The following is a 26001-nucleotide window of genomic DNA, read 5'->3' as shown; positions in this document are numbered from 1 at the left end:
GCTCTCAACACCAGAAATTACTTGCAGAGGTACTCTTCCCTTTTGCAGGTCCATGTGTTGAACCGTTCCACCCAGAGAAGAAAAGGGATTTTATTCCAAGTATTTCATTGTGCCCTAGAAAATAGGGGGATTTCATCCCATCTTAGATCTCAGGGCCCTGAACAAGTATCTGTCAAAGAAAAGTTCAATATGTTTTCCCTGGGTACCCTAGTTCCCATGATTCAGGCAATAATTGGCTGTACTCTCTGGACCTAAAGGATGCTTACACCCATATTAAGATAAAGCCCCAGTCTTAGGATGTATCTTGAATTTTGAGAAGGGAAATAGCATTACCTGTATCATGTCCTGTCTTTTGGCCTTGTGTCCTCTCTTCATAAAATGTCTTTTAGTCACAGCATTGTTACACAGACTGGGGGGTTCACATGTATCCCTACCTGGATGATTATCTGGTAAAGATCGTGTCAAAGGAGTGTTCAAAAATCAATCCAGAGAATTGTTTGGGTGCTGGAGCTACTAAGGTTTGTTATAAATTACCCATAGTTCCATCTCATCCCAGTTCAACACTTAGAATTTGTTAGAATTCATAAGAGCCCTGCTAGACATAGTTCAAGCTCAAGGCTTATTACCAGCCCCAGGAGCTAATGCTGACAAAGCTAGTGGTTCACAGTTCAGCAGGTGTTGTGATTGTCACATGGCCTCCACTGTACATGTCATACGCATGGCATGCCTCCATTGACTATAACCCAGTAGACTTTAGCTTCCTGTTGGTGCCAGGCCATGGGGAACCTAGCAGATGTCATCACTGTCACCCCGAATATAGGGGAGTCGCTTTTGTATGAACTATTCAGCAGAATTTGACGGTGATGCTCACATTCCAAATTCCTCCTCTGCTCAAGACACTGATAATGGGTGCATCCACCCAGCTTTTTGTTTTTTTTGGAGGGGGGGGGGTGCTTATATAGGGATAGTTGTCTGCCCAGGAGGTACAGACCCACATCAATCTATTGGAGCTATGGGCCATTGAAATGGTGCTCAGGACCACATACCTGGCGGTAAAGAGCAACAGTCTGGTGAACAGACTAAGCAGGATGATTCAACTGCATGAGTGGTCCTTCAACATGGGCTTTGCCCAGGAGATTTTCTGAGAGTGGGGCACCCTCCCAGTGGATCTGTTCGCCACTCTTCTCAACAGCAAAGTCCCTCAGTTCTGCTCCAGACTGAGGTCACACAGCAGACAACATTGGATGTTTTTCTCCTCCATTAGGAGAGGGGCCTCTTGTATACGTATCCTCCCATACCTCTTTGTGGAAGACTTTTCTGAAACTCAAGCAGAACTGAGGGACCATGATCCTCATTGTACCCTATTGGCCATGGCAGATATTCTTCTATGTTTCTTCTAATTCTGGACCTTGCCTCACAAGACATGTAGAGATTGGATTGTTTTATGACTCATCACTCAGAATTTGGGGTCTCTTCATCCCAGTTTCCAATCCCTGGTCCTCATGGCTTGGATGTTGAGATCTTAGAACGGGCATCCCTTCAAATTCATGAGTGTCTCTAGGTTCCTGATCACTTTCAGTAAATACTCTACTAAATGGTCAGATAATAATAAATGGAAGAGGTTTGCTGTTTTGTGTGAGGGCAAAGTCCTAGATCCTTTTTTTCTTTTTCCTGTCCTACACAAAAACTGGTTGAATACTTTCTGCACTTGTCTGAGTTTGGTCTTAAAACCAACTCTGTAAGGGTTCACCTCGGTACAGTTGGCATTTACCATCACTGTGTGGAAGGTAGACCCATCTCTGTACAGCCTTTAGTGTTTTTTTAATGAGGTTTGCTTTTGACGAACCCTGCAACAGTTTCATGGGACCTCGACATCCTCTTCATCTAGCTGTTGAAAGCTCCGTTTGAGCTGTTTCTTGCTACCTGAAGATCCTGACCTGGAAGGTCTTGTTTTTGATGGTGTTTTCAGCATGCAGAGTCAGCAAGCTTATGTCCCTAGTAGCTGAACCATCTTTGTACAATTTTCATCACAGCAGAGTAGCTCTGCGCACATCCTATGTTCCTTTTTTAAGGTAGTGTCAAAATTTCATGTTAGCCAGTCAGTAATCCTGCCAGCATTATTCCTAAAATCTCATGCCCATCCTGGTAAAAGTGCAGTGCACACTTTGGACAGCAAGAGAGCCTTGACCTATTTGGAGTGGATCAAAGTCCATAGTTGGGCCACCCAGCATTTTGTTGTGACCGAAACAGGATGGTGCAGCCATTGGTAGTCATACTTTGTCCAATTGGCTAGCAGATCACATCTCCTTCACTTATATCCAGGTTGGACCTTAGTTGTTTTCTCACAGCTTTTTAATTCTACTGCCTGGTCCCTCATGGCTGAAACGGTCAGAAAAATGCGTGTGCAGTCTGCACTGCCAAAGGCTTCTAGAAAAATTAGAATGTTGGTAGTATCCATGCCGGGACTCCATCAGATATCACCCCTCAGTGGTAATGTGTCCTGCTGTCTTTGGAGAAACCTTCTTAAGGTGAGTAACTTCACTTTCATCAAGGACAAGCAGGACATATAATCTCGCATATGGGTAATGTCATCAGAGTCTGCTGTTAAGACGCTCCCAGCATTCTTATTCTTGAAGCTTTTAGAACATCTACCACATATGCACAGACCTTCCCACCTGCCTGCCACCGCCACATGGGACCAGGGCAGTCTTGATCTGTGGAGTAGAGGAACATCCCTACTCTCAGCATTTTTTGGGGCAATTTAGTCATGTTTTGCTAATTCTTCTGTGTAAGTGCTCGCATTAAGCCATGTTTCTTCTCTCCCTTTACTTTTCCCAGGTTTTTTCAGCACCTTAAAATTTTATTTATTTTCTGTGACTCTTTATTTTCTGCAGTTTAGTAGGCCCTCTTAGACCTTGAGTGTTGCACTCGGGTATTTTGTTTTCATAATCAAGTCGTTTGATCTTGCCTCGGCTGTTTTCCTGACATGTCCCAGAAAACTCAGAGGTTTTAAAGAAGTGCTCCCAGTATGGCAGGATTATGTCTTAACAGACACCCACAGCTGGTGCTTGTCATGTCTGGGGCCCAACCATAATCTCATTCTAGTAAACTGTGTTCATAAATGTCCAGAAGAAGCATTACGAGTTGTGTAGAGCTGCACTAAAAGATTTTTGGCTCGGAGTAGCCTTGTTCATCTACTTTGGCATCAGAGGTGTCTGTCGCAATGGCTCCCAGAGCTGCATAGTACATGGGGGACACATCAGCATCAAAAAGAGGACCTTCACTCGCCTCAACATCGAGCGTTGGTAGTGGCCATCAGAGTCGAGCATCCTCAGGTCCTGCTGCAAAGACACACATAGATTCAGCATTATCCTTGATGCTAAGTGACATCTATGTTGGGCAGAGGCCAAGAGGCATCTGTATCAATCCCCATTGAGCCACAGCATTGAGAGCACCTTGATATCCTTGGTACCAGAAAACATCCATGCCAAGGAAGGCACCCACCAAGGGAGTGCCGTAGGGATCTGCACAGGGACCGGTGCTATTTTTTATATTTTTTAATTTTTTTTCTGTGTTGTTTTAAATCATTTATTTATAATTTTTCATTTTACAAGGGTCACTTGCAAACAGTAATACAGAGATGACTGCACATTAATACAAGATAAGAAGAAAACAATCCCAACTAGATATATGGATTATTTACAATCTTTCTCTTTCTTAGACCACAAAGTGAAGAAAAATAGGGAGTGTGAGATAAGACAAGGAGATCAATTAAACAGTAAACAGAAAAAAAACGTGGTATTAACCTGATTATCCCCAGATATTACTCATCTAATTCATTATTCCACATTGATCATCTGGTTGGGTTCTTCAAGACCAAATACAGTGTATAGTCAATTCATTTAATTGAAAACATACTTATTGTCCAGATTTTAGTTAGAAATAATACATCTGATTACATTCTCTCTCTTTTAAAAAAGAGAAATTATTTAACAATACATATACTTAAGTCTCTAATTCAAATCCCACTGATTAAAGCAATCCCAGTTTTCACAGGCTTCACTCCTTTCGAAGTAATAATTAAGGAAATATTTCTGAGGAAAACTTTAGGAGTCATACCTGGAACTCTGGGAAAAACAATAATCTCGACATTAATCATCCACAATAACATCCACCTTATCATTCAAGTTTCTGGTCCATTATCATTTTCAGGATCATAACCACTTCTAGCTTGTGTAGAACTTCATTTATTATATCAATTTTTCACTCTCAAAGGGTTCAGTCAAATTATCCATGCAACTCTCCAATAAGATTATATCTGAAACAAAGTTATTTACTACCGCCGTCAGGTCCCGAAGCGCCTTCCAGATGGCAGTCAATGTAACCTCCATGGAAGCCAAAAACTCCAAGGTGATTTCTCTTGAGGTGTTTAGGAGTGGTTCCACCGATTCAGGTTCTGCTGTAAACGTCCTCCATTTCAGCATATGCCTCTAACTCACTTCTCCACTCCTTTGGACATGGTGGTTGAATAATTCGGGAGCGATGGAGTTGTTTTTCCAGGTCCAAGAGCGTCGACGCTTCTTCGCTGGTGCTAATCAAAGGACTTGCCAACCCTTTCATCTGTGGGCAGTTCGACGCGCAGCGGTCCCGCACTTGCTCAGGGGACAAAGCGCTGGCCATCAGCGACTGACCGCCAGTTGTTCCCTTCCTCTCAGTTAAGGAAAGTGCAATTGCAGAGAGGGAATTTACATAAAGAAGACAAAACTTCAGAGGGCAGCTGGGTCGCTGGGCATACGAACTTCAGGTCACCATCTTACTACTCTCCCAGTTTGGGACACTCTTTGTCTGGTTTCTCCTCAGAGGCCTGTCTGATATGGGTAACCCTTCAGCATAGCCCTCTGAGTCATTGAAACACGGAAACCCCTCCACCACTACAAGGTGGTGTCCCTTCGGAGGGGTTATTTAACATATTTATAAATGATCTGGAAATTGAAGTGATGAGTGAGATGATTAAATTGCAGATGACACAAAACTATTCGAAGTTATCAAATGCATGCAGATTGTGAAAAATTGCAGGAAGACCTTAAGAAATTGAAAGACTGGGCAGCCAAATGGCAGATGAAATTTAATGTGGACAAATGCAAAGTAATGCACATTGGGAAGAATAATCCAAATCATAGCTGATGCTAGGGTCCTCCTTTAGGAGTCAGCACTCAAAGAAAAAGATCTAGGTGTCATTGAAGACAATATGCTGAAATGTTTTGTCCAGTATGTGGCCATGGTGGCCAAAAAAGCAAACAGGATGCTAGGGATGCAAAATAAGACCAAGAATATTATAATGCTTCTATATCACACAATGGTGCAACCTCACCATGAGTATTGTGTTCAATTCTGGTTGCCATAATTAAAAAAAAAAAAGATATAGTGGAATTAGAAAATGATAAAGGGGATGGGCTAAAGAGTTAGGGCTCTTCAGCTTGGAAAAGAGACAGCTAAGGGGGGGGGATATGATTTTGAGGTCAACAAAATCCTGAGTGGTGTAGAACGGGTAAAAGTCAACCATTTTTTTTCACACTTTTTCAAAAAGTACAGAGATCAGGGGACACTCAATGAAGTTAAATGGAAATAATTTTAAAAGAAATAGGAAATATTTTTTCACTCAAAGAATAGTTAAGCTCTGGAACTCGTTGCTGGAGGGTGTGGTAACAGCGGTCAGCATATCTGGGTTTTAGGTTTTGAAAGGTTCTGAAGGAAAAGTTTATGGTCTGTTGTTGAGATGGACTTGAGGGAAGCCACTGTTTGCCCTGGGATTGAGTAACATGGTGTTGCTAATAATTGGGTTTCTGCCAGGTACTTGTGACCTGGATTGGCCACTGTTGGAAGGAGGATAAGCTCCTCTGAGCAGGGACCGTCCTTCTTTGTTTGTACAGCGCTGCGTAACCCTAGTAGCGCTCTAGAAATGTTAAGTAGTAGTAGTAGATACTGGGTCAGGTGGACCATTGGTCTGACCTAGTATGGTTATTCTTATCTTCAGATATTTGGAGTTACCACACCAGCCTCCATCGTGCCAAGACAGGGCACTGATTTGGCCCTGATGCCTTCTCAGGATGTGATACACTGGCTGTGCCTCAGCATTTACTGATGGCTGAGCTTAAGGAGCAGATCTGGGTGATGCTCCAGGTGGAGATGGGGGCGCCTTCTCACTCGACATAGCTGAGGCATCAAGGGTTTTGATGTCGACCCTGATGAAACCTTAGCCCATCCTGGAGGCCTGTACTCTGCCTCTTGATCATGCATCATTTCCTGTGCATTGAAGGGTGGCTGACTCAATGCCCATCGAGGGTGTCTATATCCAGACCCTAAAGGGAGAAAGCTTCCTTGGGGCTCAAGAAAACTGCCCCTTGTTGCTGCTACAATGAGCCTGGACAGCAGCCCAGTAGAATAAGGTAGATGCAGACTCGGACCACTAGAGATGGCTTACCTGAGTCTGATTAGAATCCAATTCCACCCCAGTCCATTTTCTTTCTGTTCCAGGGTGTCTCATTAAAAAAAAAAAAAAAAAAGTTGGCCCTTGTCTGTTGTGGACCTTGTCTTTTTTTAATTTTTTTCCCCTTCTTTTATTTCAGACAGCCCAGTAGCTAGAGTTTCCCCATATATGAGTTAATGTCCTGCTTGTCCTTGAGAAAGCAGAGTTACTCACCTATAGCACATGTTCTCAGAGGATAGCAGGGCATATTTTCTCACATACCTGCCGTCTTCCCCTAGGAGTCAAATTCTGTTAGCTTTTGTATTAAGACTGCTATGGTCCTGCATGGCAGTGGCAGGTAGGAAGGCGTACACATGCATGGTAGATGCTTCTAAAAGCTTTGAGAATAAGAATACAGGGTTAGCATTTCTTTGCTGGGCTTTATTGATGGCATTGCCATGTGTGAGAATATATGTCCTGCTGTCCTCAGAGAACATCTGCTATAGGTGAGTAACTTCACTTTCTCAGAGTGAACTCCATTTACACTTCATTTCATGCTGTTTATACTTCATGTACATGAATGTGAGATATATATGTGATTCTAATGAGGATCAGCACAGAATCACACCAAATGAAAGAGTAAGCAGCTAAAAAAAATATATATGTATATTTTGTAACTTTACAAATGTCTCCACAAAAACAAAATCAAGATTAGATAGCACAAGTATTGTAATAATTTTTTTGTTCAACAGTCTCCTGGAACACTTTTAAAAAGTGTTTAGTATTGCTATTTTCTTAATGTAGAATAACTTTGTAATTTCTTTTGTACAGGTTAATGGTGCAATGTAAGAAACCGTTAAAGGTTTCTGATCTTGTGGTCCAGCAGTATCAAAGTAAAAACCAGCATCTGGCAGCAACAGGATTGGATGCCGATCAAGAACCTGAAATTGATCCCTATGCTTTTGTCGATGGAGATGTTGAATTTGTTTTTTCTGATAAGAGAGAGAGGCAGAACAGTGAAAAAGAAACTTATAAAAAACACAAAGTAAGTAAAATGAAGCAAAATGTGTGTGTGAGCGAAAGTATATTTAGTTTAATTTTGGTAATTTATGCTTTTGCTCAGTTTTGTTAGTGGAACTTAGTTGAAAAGTTAATTGTTTGAACAACATAATTGTAATTTATATATTTTGGAAAATATTTACAAGTGAATAGATAACTTTTGAAAGATGCACACATCTGTAATCTTTATGCCAGGGGTGAAGCTATATGCTCAAAAGCTAGTCAGTATTACTGAGCAGAATATATATTCTGAGGATATAGCCAAAGAAATGGTGCATGTCAGTGGTTCCCAAACCTGTCCTGGGGGAACTGAACCAAGTAGTTTTCAGGATATCTGCAATGAATATTGATGAGTTTGATTTGCATGCATTTTCTCCATTGTATGCCAGTTGAACTCGTGAATATTTATTGCAGATATCCTGAAAATCTGGCTGGCTGGGGTTCCCCCAGAGCAGGTTAGGGAACTTCTGCCACATGGATTGGCTTGTTATGACATCCTTGTATCATTTCTTGACTTTGATTTTTGTGCACTTTGTCATGTATTTAATGATCACGCTACAGATTGAATTTAGATTGATCTTTTCAGACATCCTTGCCCTGCCCATTTATTTGCAAAAACCACAATAGAATGTTGCTATTCCCCAATGTTTAAAACAGTTAACTGTAGTAAACAAGTAATTAACATTGAGACATTAATATAAAATTGATGATTGCAGGCAGAGGATAGAATATCAAATGTAACCGTTCTGCCTCATGAAGGAGAAGATGCTATGTCCTTGTTTAGTCCCTCTGTCAAGCAAGGTAAGTATGCAATCTTGTGTAATATAACATGGAATTCAACAAACCAATGTGAAAATAGATTCCAAGATGTAACCATGCTTGAACATACGCAGTTAATTTTTGCTTTTGGGTCATGTGATGCTAATATTTGTTAAAAGAGAAAATGGTCAGAATTCAAGACAGTTGATCATTCAGCCAAGGGAAAATATTCTGGTTATAAATGGTGAGCTTTTAGACTTTGGATTGTGATCTAGTTTACCCTGAAAAGGTGTTTATTACTCCCAGCAGCTATAAAGATTTTACCCTGATAGCAGAGCAGTGTCAGCTCTCCCTTGGGGGGGAGGGGAAGAGAGACAGACAGTCTGAGTAGGTGGCAGGGATCTGGTGGTGGTGACATTGACTGCCTAACTACTACTGGTATACCATAGCTATGAAGACTAGAAACACCTAGTAGATAAAGTGAACACTGACCTGACAATCAAATAAGAACAGTTATTTGCTTGAGATTGCATGACGGGTACAAATGAGAAAAGACTTCATAACTTCTACTGCCCTCCTCAACAACTCTGCTGGTATCTTAGGCTAGTTTCCATCAGTGTTCAGAAGCTAGAATAATATATAGTCAACTCAAAATAATATATAAAAATCAATTCTTAATCAAAGGAGATGATTTATTTTCTGCTATTCCCTTAATTGTGAGCACCACCGTAACCTCTTGGTGATCTAGCAGTTTAACCAACTCCCTCATGGACTTTTTTGCTTTGGATATACTTGAAAGTTTTAGTACTACTTCTTGCCTGTACAGTAAGCATCATTTTAAGGTCTCTCTTGGCCTGCCTACTGTTTGTTTGTGCTGATCCCTATTTTCTAAATTAAATCTGCCTTCCATTTCTGAAAGATTCAGTTTTGTCTTTTACTGCCTCTTCCATCTCACTATTAATATTACACTGGCCATCGTTTAGCCTTCTTTCAACTTTTTTTTTTTAATACATGGAATATATTTTATCTAGACTTCCAAAGTGGTTTTGTAAAATATTTTTACCTCAACTTTTGACATCGGCTTTTAGGCTTGTTTTATAAATAATTTTCCTCATTTTTATCACTCTTTCTTTTAAAATTAAGTATTACAGCTGGAGTTTCTTAGCATCTTCCTTCTGAGACAGTGCAATCAAATTTGTCATCATGATTCTCCGAGGACAAGCAGGCTGCTTGTTCTCACGACTGGGTTGACGTCCACGGCAGCCCCCACCAACCGGAAGAAAACTTTGCGGGCGGTCCCGCACGCAGGGCACGCCCACCGCGCATGCGCGGCCGTCTTCCCGCCCGTGCGCGACCGTTCCTGCTCAGTTGACTTCGCCGACGCAATTTTTCCATCGATGTCCTCGAAGGTCCCGAGCGGATTCAAAAAGTGTGGTCGGTGCGGCCGGCAGATCTCGCAAACCGATACCCACGCTTGGTGCCTCCAGTGCCTCGGCCCGGAGCATAATACCAAGACGTGCACCTTGTGTCTCGGCTTAAGGAAGCGGACACAGGTGGCGAGGCAAGTTCTTCGGGACCGTCTTTTCGGAACTTGCGCCGGCCCTTCGACATCGACTTCGACGGCATTGGTGTCGACGGCCGGATCTTTGGTACTGGTACCGATGTAGACGAAATCAGCGCCGACTCTGATGGCGGGGGTGAGCGGCCGCGCGGGCAGTCGGCCCCGGCCACTCCCTCTACCCAGGGCCATCAGGACCGAACCCTGTCTGATCCGATTCCTCGAGGCCGGGGGGGGGGGGGGTTCTACCTCCTCTTCGTCTCTGCCGCCGAGCGCCAATGACGGGCATCGAAAGAAACCAAAGAAACACTGTCATCTGTCGCCCACGGCGCACGGGGAATGCCAGCTCCGGCACCTCGACGCCCAGGAAGCAGCAGTGCTGAGAGGAGCGTTCCCCCTCGGTTGAAGAGGTGTCGCTGCGTCAGTCCGTGGATACTTCGGTACCGTCTCCTGGACCCGAGCAGCTTCCGGCACCGACACCCACACCGGCCCCCCTGCATTTCCCGACAGCGGGCCTTGACGAGTGCCTCCGAGCCATCCTTCCGGGTATTCTGGAAGGGCTGATGCGCCAGGCTCTGCCGTTGATGGAGGCGCCGGTGTGCTCTAGCCCGATGCGGAGGACGCCGCTTGCGGCACCGGTGTCGACCGCCACGCAGGTGGAGTCCCCGTCGATGGAGGGAGCTTCATCCCCGCTGGCGCGGGAATCCACCGCTCGACGCCATCATCGAGGATGTGGTTCCTCGCAGTCGAGACGGGCCCGGTTGAGGTCTGAGCTGCAAGAGCTCATGTCCGACACCGAGGAAGAGGAGGCCTCGTGGGGGGGGGGGGGAGGAGGACCCCAGATATTTCTCCTCAGAGGAGTCTGTGGGCCTTCCCTCCGATCCCACTCCTTCACCGGAGAGGAAGCTCTCGCCCCCTGAGAGCCTCTCCTTTGCCTCCTTCGTCAAGGATATGTCTATTTGCATTCCCTTTCCCGTGGTCTCTGTGGATGAGCCGAGGGCTGAGATGCTCGAGGTCCTCGACTATCCATCACCACCTAGAGAGTCTTCCACGGTGCCGTTGCACAGTGTCCTCAAAGAGACACTGCTTCGGAACTGGCTGAAGCCATTATCTAACCCCACCATCCCCAAGAAAGCGGAGTCCCAATACAGGATCCACTCTGACCCAGAGTTGATGCGGCCTCAATTGCCTCATGACTCGGCAGTCATGGACTCTGCTCTCAAGAGAGCACGGAGTTCGGGGGATACCGCCTCGGTGCCCCTGGGGCGGGAGTCTCATACTCTGGCCTCGTTTGGGAGAAAGGCCTACCAATCTTCCATGCTCGTGACCCGCATCCAGTCGTACCAGCTTTACACGAGCATTCACATGCGGAGCAATGTGAGGCAACTGGCGGACCTGGTTGACAAGCTCTCTCCGGAGCAGTCCAGGCCTTTTCAGAAGGTGGTCAGGCAGCTGGAGGTGTGCAGAAAGTTCCTGTTCAGGGGTATCTATGACACTTGTGATGTGGCATCTCGAGCTGTGGCCCAAGGTATAGTGATGCGCAGACTCTCATGGCTGCATGCCTCTGACCTGGACAACCGCACCCAGCAGCGACTGACGGATGTCCATTGCCGGGGGGTTAACATTTTCGGTGAGAAGGTCGAGCAGTTAGTGGACCAACTACACCAGCGGAAACCGCTCTCGACAAGCTCTCCCACCGGGCGCCTTCAGCATCCACCTCTGCAGGTGGATGTTTTTCCCGGGCCTGGCAGGCTGCACCCTACGCCTACAGCAAGCGTAGGTACACCCAGCCGGCCCGAAGGGCGCCTCAGGCACAGGGACAGCCCAGCGCGCTCGTTCCCGTCAACAGCGTGCGCCTAAGCAGCCCCCGGCGCCTCCACAGCAAAAGCAGGGGACGGGCTTTTGACTGGATCCATGGGAACATAGCCGCCATCAAAGTGTCCGTACCGGACGACCTGCCGGTCGGAGGGAGGTTGAAAGCTTTTCACCAAAGGTGGCCTCTTATAACCTCCGACCAGTGGGTTCTCTAAATAGTGCGGTGCGGATACACCCTGAATTTGATCTCCACTCCACCAAATTGCCCACCGGGAGCCCAATCCTTCAGCTCCCATCACAAGCAGGTACTTGCAGAGGAACTCTCCGCCCTTCTCAGCGCCAATGCGGTCGAGCCCGTGCCACCCGGGCAGGAAGGGCAGGGATTCTATTCCAGGTACTTCCTTGTGGAAAAGAAAACAGGGGGGATGCGCCCCATCCTAGACCTGAAAGGCCTGAACAAATATCTTGGCCCGAGAAAAGTTCAGGATGCTTTCCTTGGGCACCCTTCTACCCATGATTCAGAGAGACGATTGGCTATGTTCCCTGGATTTAAAGGACGCTTACACTCACATCCCGATACTGCCAGCTCACAGACAGTATCTCCGATTCCGTCTGGGGACACGGCACTTTCAGTATTGTGTGCTGCCCTTTGGGCTCGCCTCTGCACCACGGGTGTTCACGAAGTGTCTCGTGGTGGTTGCGGCGTATCTACACAAGCTGGGGGTGCACGTATTCCCGTATCTCAACGATTGGCTGGTCAAGAGCACCTCAGAGGCAGGAGCTCTTCGGTCCATGCAGTGCACTATTCACCTTCTGGAGCTGCTGGGGTTTGTGATAAATTACCCGAAGTCCCATCTCCAGCCAGTCCAATCTCTGGAATTCATAGGAGCTCTGCTGAATTCACAGACGGCTCAGGCCTTTCTTCCCGAAGCAAGGGCGCAGAATCTCCTGTCCCTCGCTTCCCAGACCAGAGCGTCTCAGCAGGTCACAGCTCGGCAGATGTTGAGACTCCTGGGTCATATGGCCTCCACGGTTCATGTGACTCCCATGGCTTGTCTTCACATGAGACCTGCTCATTGGACCCTAGCTTCCCAGTGGTGTCAAGCTACCGGGAATCTAGAAGATGTCATCCGCCTGTCCATCAGTTGCCGCAATTCGCTGCACTGGTGGACCATTCGGACCAGTTTGACCCTGGGACGTCCATTCTAAATTCTGCAGCCCACGAAAGTGCTGATGACGGATGCATCTCGCCTGGGGTGGGGAGCTCATGACGATGGGCTCCACACCCAGGGAATGTGGTCCCTCCAGGAACAAGATCTTCAGATCAACCTCCTGGAGCTCCGAGCGGTTTGGAACGCGCTGAAGGCCTTCAGAGATCGGCTGTCCTACCAAATCATCCAAATTCAGACAGACAATCAGGTTGCAATGTATTACATCAACAAGCAGGGGGGCACCGGATCTCGCCCCCTTTGTTAGGAAGCCGTCGGGATGTGGCGTTGGGCTTGCCAGTTCGGCATGCTTCTCCAAGCCACATACCTGGCAGGCGTAAACAACAGTCTGGCTGACAGACTGAGCAGAGTTATGCAACCGCACGAGTGGTCGATCCATTCCAGAGTGGTACGCAAGATCTTCTGAGAGTGGGGCACTCCCTCGGTGGACCTTTTCGCCTCTCAGACCAACCACAAGCTGCCTCTGTTCTGTTCCAGACTACAGGCACACGGCAGACTGGCGTCGGATGCCTTTCTCCTCCATTGGGGGACCGGCCTCCTGTATGCTTATCCTCCCATACCTTTGGTGGGGAAGACCTTACTGAAGCTCAAGCAAGACCACGGCACCATGATTCTGATAGCGCCTTTTTGGCCCCGTCAGATCTGGTTCCCTCTACTTCTGGAGTTGTCCTCCGAAGAACCGTGGAGATTGGAGTGTTTTCCGACTCATTTCGCAGAACGACGGAGCGCTTCTGTACCCCAACCTTCAGTCTCTGGCTCTCACGGCCTGGATGTTGAGGGCGTAGACTTTGCTTCGTTGGGTCTGTCTGAGGATGTCTCCCGCGTCTTGCTTGCCTCTAGAAAGGATTCCACTAAAAAGAGTTACTTTTTCAAGTGGAGGAGGTTTGTCATTTGGTGTGAGAGCAAGGCCCTAGAACCTCGTTCTTGTCCTGCACAGAACCTGCTTGAATACCTTCTGCACTTATCAGAGTCTGGTCTCAAGACCAACTCAGTAAGGAATCACCTTAGTGCGATTAGTGCTTACCATCATCGTGTAGAGGGTAAAGCCATCTCTGGAGAGCCTTTAGTCGTTCGATTCATGAGAGGTTTCCTTTTGTCAAGGCCCCCTGTCAAGCCTCCTGCAGTGTCATGGGATCTCAACGTCGTCCTCACCCAGCTGATGAAACCTCCTTTTGAGCCACTGAATTCATGCCATCTGAAGTACTTGACCTGGAAGGTCATTTTCTTGGTGGCAGTTACTTCGGCTCGTAGAGTCAGTGAGCTTCAAGCCCTGGTAGCTCATGCTCCTTGTACCAAATTTCATCATAACAGGGTAGTACTCCGCACTCACCCTAAATTCCTGCCAAAGGTGGTGTCTGAGTTCCATCTTAACCAGTCAATTGTCTTGCCAACATTCTTTCCCAGACCACTGTCACGTCTGTGGCCGTGACCACCCTCAGACTTACCCTGTTTCTGGGAGTCAGTGGCTGTGCTGGCTTCTGCTGGTCTCTGTGTCTGTGTCTATCTTAGTTTCTCTCTGGCTCTGTGTGCTGATTGCCTTACTGGACCTCACCTGTGTGGGCTATGCCTCTTCCAAGATGGCTTCCGCCACCTCCTCTATGCCAGTATCCAAGATGGCTCCCGCTGTTCCTTCATGTGGGCTGACTTCTCTGTGTGTCAAGCCTCTGTTTGGATGCAAGGTGATTGCTGCAGCTGTGCCTCTGGTGTTGAGGGGCTTTATTAATCACGTAGAGACTACAGCCCTTGCCTTTGCATTTCGTCTAAGGGCCCTGGTATGTGGAGTGCTCTGTTCACTGCTACATTGTTTGCTCTGTGTGAGTTTCTATGTTTGTCTAGCTGGCTTGGGCACAGCTTTGCTTGTTAGCCTGTGTACAGCTTTGCTAGTTCTCTGTGTATGTTTCCAGTGTATGACTTGTTAGCTTGGGCACAGCTTTGTTTGTTAGCTTGTGTACAGCTTTACTAGTTCTCCTGAGATTGCTCTGTGTATGTTCCTAGGGTATGACTTTAGCTTGGGCACAGCTTTGTTTGTCACTTACGCCCAAGCTGGGCTGGCTCTTGAGGGTCATGTCACGACTCATAGTGTTAGAGCCATGGCAGCGTCAGGAGTTCAGTGGCGGCCTCCACAATGCTGGGGCGCCAGTCCACTCGTCGGTTCCAGCAGTAGGGTGGTCGTCTCTCCCTCTGTCTTGAGGAGTGGACCAAGATTACTTCGGATCAGTGGGTCCTGGACCTGATCAGAGAAGGTTACCGACTAGAATTTGTTGCCCTGGTGGGAGACGCATTTTTGGAGTCCCGATGCAGCACTGCCGTCAAGCGGGCGGCGGTAGACGAAACCTTGCAGGTTGCAGGTGTTGCTGAAGCTCGGAGCGGTGGTTCTAGTTCCTCCCGCCAAACGCGGCTGCGGTCGCTACTCCATCTGTTTTGTGGTGCTTCGAAAAGGCGGGTCGTTCAGACCTATCCTATCCTCGACTTACGCAGAGTCAATGAGGCCTTAGGAGTGTGACACTTCCGCATGGAAACTCTGCGCTCCGTCATTGCGGTGGTACAGCCAGGAGAGTTTCTCACATATCTGGACCTCAAGGAAGCGTACTTGCATATTCCCATCTGGCCGCCACATCAGCGGTTTCTCCGGTTTGCAGTATTGAACCAACATTTCCGGTTTCGTGCCTTGCCTTTCGGCCTGGCAACTTCCCCTTGGACTTTTTCCAAGGTGATGGTAGTGGTGGCTGCCTTTCTCAGGCAAGAGGGGTATCAGAGTTCACCCTTATCTCGACAACTGGCTCATCAGAGCGGATTCAGCAGATGAGTCAACTTGCCACAGCCAGAGTTGTTAGTTCTTCAGACTCTGGGCTGGGTAGTCAGTATGCCCAAATGTCACCTGACCCCCTCTCATTCTCTCAAGTATTTGGGGGTCCGGTTCGACCGACTTCTGGGTTCGTTTTTCTTCCCGACAGCAGGCGACCCAAGCTTCAGAATCAGGTCCACCTGCTCCTGCGGGTGCCTCACCCTCGAGCTTGGGACTTTGTTCAGCTCCTGGGATCAATGACGGCCACCATAGAGGTGGTTCCCTGGGCGAGAGCTCACATGAGGCCGCTGCAGCTTGCTCTTCTTCAGCAATGGTCTCCGATTTCCCAGGAATACCAACGCAGACTAAGGTGGCTTCCTGCGGCCCAGTGCAGTATGGATTGGTGTCTTTCCGACAGCATGCTGTGGCAGAGGATGCCACTGGCTTTTCCTTTTTTGGTGTCCGGTGATAACGGATGCCAGCCTTTCGGGCTGGGGAGCTCATTGCCAGGGTCTGTGGTCCACCGTGGAAGCGGGATGGTCCCTCAATTGCTTTGAACTGAGAGCGATATTCTAGGCTCTTCTGGCCTTCCACAGGACGCTGAAGGGTCGTCTTATCTGAGTTCTGTCGGACAACACGACAGCAGTGATCTACATCAATCATCAGGGCGGCACTCAGTGCAGGGCTCTGGCTGCGGAGGCATCTCAGATCTGCGACTGGGCCAAGCACCACCTAGAGCTGCTGTCCGTGGCTCACATAGCCGGTCAGAGCAACGTACAAGCCAATTTCCTCAGCAAACATCAAATCAACTTGGCAGAATGGGAACTGGCAGAAGAAGTTTTTCTTCAGATTTGTGCCAAATGGGGGACTCCAGGCTTGGACCTCATGGCGTCAAGCGTAAATGCCAAAGTACCTCGCTTTTTCAGCAGAAGGGAGAGATCCTCGCTCGGCGGGGTTGGATGCTCTGGCTCAACCTTGGCCCTCGAGCCTCCTGTATGTGTTCCCTCCTTGGCCTTTGATAGGGCGAGTACTACTTCAGATTCGCTTGCACCAAGGACTGGTGATTTTCATTGTCCCGGATTGGCCAAGGCGTCCGTGGTACGCGGATCTCCGGCGGATGCTGGTAGATGCACCTCTTCTGCCGCCGGTTCCGAACTTGTTCAGGGTCCGGTGACTATGGAAGATCCTTTTGGTCTTACAGCCTGGCACTTGTGAGGGCGCAATTGAGGGACAAGGGCTATTTTAATGAGGTTATTGCCACTCTCTTGCAGGCTCTCACGCGGTCTACCTCTGCAATTTATGCTCGGATCTGGCGCACTTTTGAGGCGTGGTGTACTTCAAAGTCTATGTCGCTGACTCTGGCGACAGTCTCGCTTTTGCTGGACTTTTTGCAGGACGGGCTACAAAAGGGCCTGGCCTACAATTTCCTTCGAGTTCAAGTGGCAGCGTTGGCCTGCTTCCAGGGGAAAGTCTCCGGCTTGTCCCTTGCTGCTCATCCGGATATTGTCTGATTTCTCAGAGGGGCGCTACGTCTCCGTCCTCCTTTGCGGTCACCTTGTCCGTCTTGGAACCTGGGGCTTATATTGAAGGTGGTCCAGCGATCTCCGTTTGAGCCTCTTAAATGGGCTTCTGAGAAGGATGTGACTCTCAAGACAGTTTTTTTTTTTTTTTTAGTGGCAATAACGTCGGCAAGAAGAGTGTCTGAGCTTCAGGCTCTTCCTTGTCGGGATCCTTTTCTACAGTTCTCGGAATCCGGGGTAACTGTTCGCATGGTGCCTTCCTTTCTGCCTAAGGTGGTTTCAGCTTTTCACCTCAATGAGCCCATTTTTCGTCCTTCCTTCTGTAAGGAGGAGTTTCCGGACTCCCTTGGGCAATTGCGCCTTTTGGATGTCCGCAGGGCTCTGTGGCAGTATCTGCAGATGTCAAATGAGTTTAGGAATTCTGTTCATTTATTCTGTTGGCAGGTCCCCGACGGGGGTTTCTGGCGTCTAAGGCCACTATAGCCCGCTGGCTTAAGGAACTCATTTGTCGGCTTATCTGCTTTCATGGTGGTTGCCGCCTGAAGCGTTTAAAGCGCACTCTACGAGGGCAATGTCCTCTTTGTGGGCTGAAACGAGTGTCTTTTCTCTTCAGCAGATCTGTCGTGCGGCTACCTGGGCTTCTCAGCTCTCTTTTGTGCGGAATTACAAGCTGGATGTGGCAGCACGGCAGGATGCGCATTTTGGAGCGCAAGTGCTTGCTCGCGGAGTTTCCTGTTCCCACCCTACTTAGGGAGTGCTTTGGTACATCCCATCAGTTAATGGATTCATCAGTCACCAACAACAGCAAAGATATACCAGGAGCTGATGACTTGGCGAAATACTTTAAGGAGAAAATCATACAATTGCGACTCAAAATACCTGCTAGCCCCATTGAATACACCACAATCCTAGGCTGCCTAGATCCAGACCCCGGAATCTATCCAGCTGACAGGATTTGGACCGAATTCACAATTGTACCGGAAGTTCTCATCTCACAAACACTGAAAAGATTCGCCAAATCTCATTGCAATTTGGACATGTGCCCAAACAACCTCATGAAGTCGGCTCCTCAACAATTTATAACGGACCTAACAAACCACGTAAACTTTATGCTACAAAACGGACTATTCCCAAGAGAGAAAGGTAATATTTTACTCACCCCTATACCCAAGGATGCAAAGAAAAATGCTAATGAACTAATGAACTACAGACCAGTAGCATCCATTCCCTTAATTACCAAAATAACAGAAGGCTTGGTAACCAATCAACTTACGGATTATCTAGACAAGTTCTCAATTTTAAACGACTCCTAATCAGGATTTCGCTCTAATCACAGTACCGAAACCGTACTAGTCTCGCTCATGACCAAACTCAAACAACTGATAGCAAACGGCAACAACATCCTACTGCTACAATTCGACATGTCAAGCGCATTTGACATGGTTGACCATGGAATTTTACTATACATCCTCGAATACTTCGGAATTGGAGGTAACGTTCTCAATTGGTTCAAGGGGTTCCTAACCTCGCGCTCATATCAAGTGACATCAAATTCGACCACATGGACACCTGAATGCGGAGTTCCACAGGGCTCCCCCCTTTCACCAACCATATTCAACCTAATGATGACACCCTTGGCCAAACTACTATCGAATCAGAACCTAAACCCATATATATACGCTGATGACGTAACCATCTTCATCCCATTCAAACAGGATCTAAGAGAAATCTCCAACGAAATCATGCAAAGCATGCACATCATGAACTCCTGGGCAGATGCATTTCAGTTTAAACTGAATGCAGAGAGAACCCAATGTCTAGTACTCACTTCGCAATACAATAAGAATAAATTCACTACCATTAACACACCGAAACTAAATCTACCAGTCTCGAACACCCTAAAAATTCTTGGAGTCACCATTGATCGACACCTAACTCTTGAGAATCATGCGAAAAACACAACTAAAAAGATGTTTCATTCATTGTGGAAACTAAAAAGAATTAGAGCATTTTTCCCAAGGACTGTCTTCCGCAATCTGGTACAATCATTGGTACTCAGTCATCTGGACTACTGTAACTCACTCTATGCTGGTTGCAAAGAGCAAATACTTAAAAAGCTCCAAATGGCCCAGAACACGGCAGCCAGATTAATATTCGGCTCATCAAAATATGAAAGCGCGAAACCCCTACGAGAAAAACTACACTGGCTTCCACTAAAAGAACGCATCACATTCAAATTCTGCACCCTAGTCCATAAAATAATCCATGGTAACGCTCCTGCCTACATGTCAGATCTAATAGAATTACCACTAAGGAATGCAAAAACATCTTCTCGCACTTTCCTTAATCTTCATCCTCCCAAGTGTAAAGGTCTGAAATACAAATTGATGCATGCATCTACCTTTCCTATTCGAGCACACAACTATGGAACGCGTTGCCATGGAACCTGAAAACGACTTATGAACTGACCAATTTCCGAAAATTACTGAAAACCTATCTCTTCGACAAGATATATCACAAAGATCAATATGAGTAACTTCATAACCTCTAAAACTTCCAGAATTGTTTTATAATGTCTGCTGCTTAATACTATTATATATTTCATCACCATGTAACACCTAATCCTCTGTAACCAATTGTATATTCTCCTCTACTTCCAATATCCATGACGAATTGTAAGCCACATTGAGCCTGCAAAGAGGTGGGATAAAGTGGGATACAAATGCAATAAAAATAAAATCTGCTGTTGATGACAAGGAAGGGAAAATTAGGTTCTTACCTTGATAATTTTCTTTCCTTTAGTCACAGCAGATGAATCTATGATCCCTCCCTGTCTGACTTTAGTTTTTGTACAGATGTTGCATACAGACATTGTGCCTCATCAGGAGTACTGTTTTTATTGCAGGAGTTTAACGTCCCTCCTTTGTTTGGTTATTGCTCCGGTTCAGGGGCGTTTGTTCTCTGTGAGGAAAGTTTGTTGTTTTGCCTTTCTTATTCACACTGCTTTGGAAATTTCATATACTGAAGGCAGAGGGGGCTGGGCGTCCAGGAACACCATGTGCTTTCAGTTCTCTATCTCCACCTGCTGGTAGGCAGATACAACCCATCAGTTAATGGATTCATCTGCTGTGACTAATGGAAAGAAAATTATCAAGGTAAGAACCTAATTTTCCCATACTCAAGTGGGATAACTGTAAGGTAGAAGTCTAACAACCTCTCCTCAGTAACTCTACAGAAAATACATGAGGTTAAGGAAATTAGCTGATACTGGAAAAGAAAATATTGGTGGCTGTACCCATGTGCCCTGCTGTAAATGGTCAAGGTCAATGGTGCATCCGAGAGGACCAAAACTGTGACATAAGCCTGGAGACAGCTCGTGGCAGGGGGATCGAGGAATCAGACTGAAGAAATAGAGGTTGGTGAAGCAGAGATACAAAAATGGCAGTGAATACAGAGCAGAAGGTAGAGGATGCTGCAATACTCTCAGAGCCCATCAAAGTACGCCGCTGCAGGCAGAGCAGTAGGGATCAGGATGCGGATATATGAGGCTGGAGAGAAAAGAGGAAGAGGGCTATTGCTTTCTCTTGGATTAAAATAGAGACCTGGTTCACTGTTCGACTCGTTTTCAGATGCTAGCTGTGGATCAGAGTATGGAAGGAGTGGGTGCATGAAAGGACAGGTGAGGACATGAAAGAGGAAGGGGAAGAGTACATAGAGTAGGAATATGAAAAGAGATGCAAAGAGGTAGCACCTTCATTAGCGAATCTACTCTGTGCTGTACGAGATACAGGAGAAGACTTGGAGGGGGGGAGGGGAAGTAGGGGGAGTGTGGATGGGCAGGGCAGCACAGGTGATAGGGTGATGGAATGGAGTAGTATGAAGCTGAATACTTTTAAATAGTTTGAATTTAAAATGTTATAACTCATATTGTAGGCAAATGATGTTTAGAGAAATGTGTAGAAAAATTAGAGCAGATATTACCTTAATACAAGAGATACATTTGCTATGGAAACTTGCTCTTTGTGCATCACAGGATTTCTTCTAGAAGCTATTTCGCTTTGAATATTGTGGCTAAGAAAACAGGATGGGTGAAAATTTTGATCTCTAGAGGTTCATATGTATGTGAGCAATCCACGATGAACAGGGAATGTGTGTCTTCAAGTAATTATTAACCAGGAGAAGATAAACATAGTGAATATCTAAGCGCAATGGGAATTCTTATTTAGAGCTTGATGAGGCATCATGGGAGGTAGAGAAGGGAACCAGTTTTGGTTGTGGGAGATTTCATCCTTACCTTGAAATCATCCCTAGATAGCTCTAGAGGAGGAACAGGCCAGAAACCAGGATAGATGAAGAGTTAAGATAGATGCAACAAGAGGATTTAATAAATATATGGCGATTCCTTAATCACAGAGAGGAATTTGGGGGGGCAGTGGGACTTGATAACTTGTAACCTTTCTGTAGTTACATTCAAAGCGGTTTTCTTATTATATATAGGTACTTATTTTGTACCTAGGGCAATGGAGGGTTAAAGGACTGGCTCGGAGTCATAAGAAGCTGCAGTGGGAATCAAACCCAGTTCTCCTGGTTTTTAGGCCACTGCTGCACTAACCATTAAGCTGTTCCTCCACAATGTTGAAAGTTAAAGCAGAAATATTACAAGCAAGGGAATATAGCAGAGTGTCTGTTAGGTATGAAACTAAAGCCTAAGGTCTGTGGCATAAGAACTAAAAAAAAAAAAAATTTCAGATAAGGACATAGTTCTTGGTATCAATATCATGGTGGTTGCCACCAGAGGAGGAGCTGGAGAAAGAAATGCAAGCAGATGAGATAATGGAATGCCATCAGGTCACTTAAAGTATATAAATCCTCAGTTCCTGATGGTCTAATGGCAAACTTCTATAAGATATTTGGGGAGCAAGTGATTGGCTTGTTAAGATTTATTTAGTTTGCGTAAAGGAGGGTGAGAGCATAGAGATGAGTTGGGTGGGATTTTCAGTAATGCACAAAGCAGGGAGAGATTGAGTTTAATTCGGGTCAAACAGGCTGATCGTGCTGTTTTAACCTAGATGTCAAAATCTTAGCAAAGATATTGAATAACAGGTTTCAGAGGTGTGTGTTAAAGTTAATACATAAGGACCAGGCAGAATTTTTTTGAGTGCCTAGCAGACATAGTAACATAGTAGATGACGGCAGAAAAAGACCTGCACGGTCCATCTAGTCTGCCCAACAAGATAAACTCATATGTACTACTTCTTGTGTATACCTTACCTTGATTTGTATCTGCCATTTTCAGGACACAGACCGTAGAAGTCTTGCCCAGAACTAGCCCCACCACCCAAACACCACTGTATGTATGCAGGGATCTTGAAGAAATAAGCTTAGACCTCCAGTGCAACACCAGAGAAATAGAAACAGTGACACATTTGTACTGTTGAAAACAAAGATAGCAAATGTAAATTCCTTAGCTTCAGCAGCAGATGAATCCAGGAACTGACAGGTGGCAACATTAGAAAAATCTTAAATTTAGCAGGACTGCACAAAAACAGGTACACCCTCCCTTTTGTCTGATGCAGCAAAGGCATTTGATCAAGGAGAATGGACTTTTATATTCAAAAAGATGGGGTCTGGAACCTTTTTCTTAGAATGGATGGGTAATATATAAAATCCTTAGGTTTGTGTGAAGGTTAATGGAGGATATTCGGAATTCTTTACCCTTGGCAGGAGTACACGAGATGAATGCCCAGTCTCCCTATCCTATATGCAAGGCCTATAGAGCCCTTGGCAGAGAATCAGATTGAGTGCAGATGTTAGAGGCATAGATTACTACTACTATTTAGCATTTCTATAGCGCTACAAGGCATACGCAGCGCTGCACAAACATAGAAGAAAGACAGTCCCTGCTCAAAGAGCTTACAATCTAATAGACAAAAAATAAATAAAGTAAGCAAATCAAATCAATGTGAACGGGAAGGAAGAGAGGAGGGTAGGTGGAGGCGAGTGGTTACAAGTGGTTACGAGTCAAAAGCAATGTTAAAGAGGTGGGCTTTCAGTCTAGATTTAAAGGTGGTCAAGGATGGGGCAAGACGTAGGGCCTCAGGAAGTTTATTCCAGGCGTAGGGTGCAGCGAGACAGAAGGCGCGAAGTCTGGAGTTGGCAGTAGTGGAGAAAGGAACAGATAAGAAGGATTTATCCATGGAGCGGAGTGCACGGGAAGGGGTGTAGGGAAGGACGAGTGTGGAGAGATACTGGGGAGCAGCAGAGTGAGTACATTTATAGGTTAGTAGAAGAAGTTTGAACAGGATGTGAAAACGGATAGGGAGCCAGTGAAGGGTCTTGAGGAGAGGGGTAGTATGAGTAAAGCGACCCTGGTGGAAGATGAGACGGGCAGCAGAGTTTTGAACCGACTGGAGAGGGGAGAGGTGACTAAGTGGGAGGCCAGCAAAAAGCAGATTGCAGTAGTCTAAACGAGAGGTGACAAGGGTGTGGATGAGGGTTTTGGTAGAGTGCTCGGAAAGAAAGGGGCAGATTTTACGGATGTTGTAAAGAAAGAAACGACAGGTCTTGGCAATCTGCTGGATATGAGCAGAGAAGGAGAGAGAAGAGTCAAATATGACCCCAAGGTTTCGAGCTGAGGAGACAGGGAGAATGAGAGAGCCATCAACAGAAATAGAAAACGGGGGGAGCGGGGAGGTGAGTTTGGGGGGGGAAATGAGAAGCTCGGTTTTGGTCATATTTAATTTCAGGTGGCGTTGAGACATCAAGACAGCAATGTCAGACAAGCATGCTGAAACTTTGGTTTGGATGCAAGGTGAGATATCAGGGGTAGAAAGGTAGATTTGGGAGTCATCAGCATAGAGATGGTAGGAAAAGCCATGGGATGAGATTAATGAACCAAGGGAAGAAGTGTAGATAGAAAAGAGGAGGGGACCAAGAACAGAACCCTGAGGTACGCCGACAGGCAGAGGGATAGAAGTAGAAGAGGATCCACCAGAGTGAACACTAAAGGTGCGGAGGGAGAGGTAGGAAGAGAACCAGGAAAGGACAGAGCCCTGGAATCCAAGTGAGGACAGGGTATCGAGAAGTATGCTGTGATCGACAGTGTCAAAAGCAGCGGAAAGATCAAGAAGAATGAGGATGGAATATTGACCTCTGGATTTAGCCAGTAATAGGTCATTGAAGACTTTAGTAAGCGCAGTTTCGGTTGAGTGGAGAGGGCGAAAACCAGATTGTAGTGGGTCAAGAATAGCATGTGAGGAGAGAAAATCAAGGCAGCGGCGGTGAACAGCACGCTCAAGTAATTTGGAGAGAAAAGGAAGGAGGGAGATGGTTCGGTAATTAGAGGGACAAGTAGGGTCGAGTGAAGGCTTCTTAAGGAGAGGTGTGACCACAGCATGTTTAAAGGCAGCAGGGACAGTCGCAGTGGAAAGTGAGAGGTTGAGAATGTGACAGATAAAAGGAATAAGAGCAGGAGAGATACAGGGAGTGACCAGTTATAGAATATCACTTTGCACGATATCCTCTTTAGTGACTAGCTAGTGAGGGAGCTTGATGAATATGGGAGGCTAGGAGGATTTAAAGTAAACATACATAAATTGGAGATCTTGAAAATTACATTACCCAATAAGTTGGAAAACAGAATAACTTTTTTTTTTCAAAGGGCCCAGACCAGCATAAAATACCTATGTGTGCAAATAGTTGTAGATCATTCACAATTGTACCAAATTAACTATCAATCCATTGCTGAAAAAAGTTAAATGAAGATCTAGAGAGTGGATAAGATTCAATCCTTTCCTAGGTAGAGGGATAACTAGCATAAAGTGGTTACCCTAACTAGGTTTTTATACCTGTTCCAGATTTTGCATATTAGCTTTCCAGAAAAGACATTTAGAACCAACCACGATAAAGTGTTTAAGTTTGGCAGTGCAGACCTCTAAAGGTAGCCTAGAGTATTTTGTACCAAAAGAAACAGCAAGTGGAGGGATGGTGGTATTGGAATTTAAGAGACTGTAGCAGCCCAGATCCTTATGAGTGGAGTAGAGAGAACATGAAACAGTGGGTGAAAATAGAACAAGTAAGGGGCAGAAGAAGAGGGACCTGGATGTATGTTGTGAATACCCAGAGCTGGGAGCTTGAGAAGAGCAGTGATTAAACCCTACACAGCACAGTCAATGAAACTGGAGGATAGCTAGTCCTTGGATTACTTGATGGGAAAAAGATCTCGCCCTATTACCAGTTTCACTGAATCTGGATTTTACCCCAAGAGAATATTCTCCAGTGTCCCAACAGGTAAGATAATTTGAGAACAGAGAATAGAACAGATGCAATTTGGAGTGGTGGAATCGATAATGGCTCTCTCCAGCTTGAGCATCATAGTAATGTGACACACACAGAGATTTCTGGGACAAGAAAGATGTCTATGTTCATAAGTATCCAAAACTGTCAAACAATCCACAAGATGAAAAACGACTCTACTTAAAGGGAAAAGGCCTCAAAGAGCTCCGAGATCAAAAACTAATCTCACGGGGCTTAAACAGACACAGTGGTCTTCTCTTCATCATGGGCCAAAAACCATAAGATGCCACAGATCTAAAGAAATTTTTCTCTGTGGTCAAAATGTATACTCGAGAATTAAACTCTAAGTGATAGTATATCAGTCATCTGTGCGTAGATCACTACTGGAGCATAACACGCTATCCAATGTACACTGTTGCACTTATCTTTATTAAGTGGTGCTCGTTGGATGCTGCTCACCGCTGTGTTGTCCTTCACTTTCTGCCCTGAGCCGACAATGGACAGCGTTTCGCTGC

The 26001-nt window shown here is 46.0% G+C and overlaps 1 protein-coding gene across 3 annotated transcripts in view; it reads left to right on the top strand.

The window, feature by feature from the left end:
• MED13 (mediator complex subunit 13) overlaps positions 1-26001 on the top strand; it is a 339306-nt gene that overhangs the window by 161861 nt on the left and 151444 nt on the right. For all 3 annotated transcript variants that reach the window (XR_003939897.1, XM_030185828.1, XM_030185830.1), the window contains 2 exons: positions 7298-7511; positions 8242-8326. Coding sequence is in view for 2 of the 3 variants with exons in the window: in XM_030185828.1 (XP_030041688.1) it covers positions 7298-7511; positions 8242-8326 (299 nt within the window). In the remaining variant the exon portion in view is untranslated. The remainder of the gene's footprint in view (positions 1-7297; positions 7512-8241; positions 8327-26001) is intronic.

The sequence above is a fragment of the Microcaecilia unicolor genome, chromosome 13 (assembly GCF_901765095.1).
Source record: "Microcaecilia unicolor chromosome 13, aMicUni1.1, whole genome shotgun sequence".
Taxonomy (NCBI): domain Eukaryota; kingdom Metazoa; phylum Chordata; class Amphibia; order Gymnophiona; family Siphonopidae; genus Microcaecilia; species Microcaecilia unicolor.
This window is presented reverse-complemented; position numbering and strand designations above follow the sequence as displayed.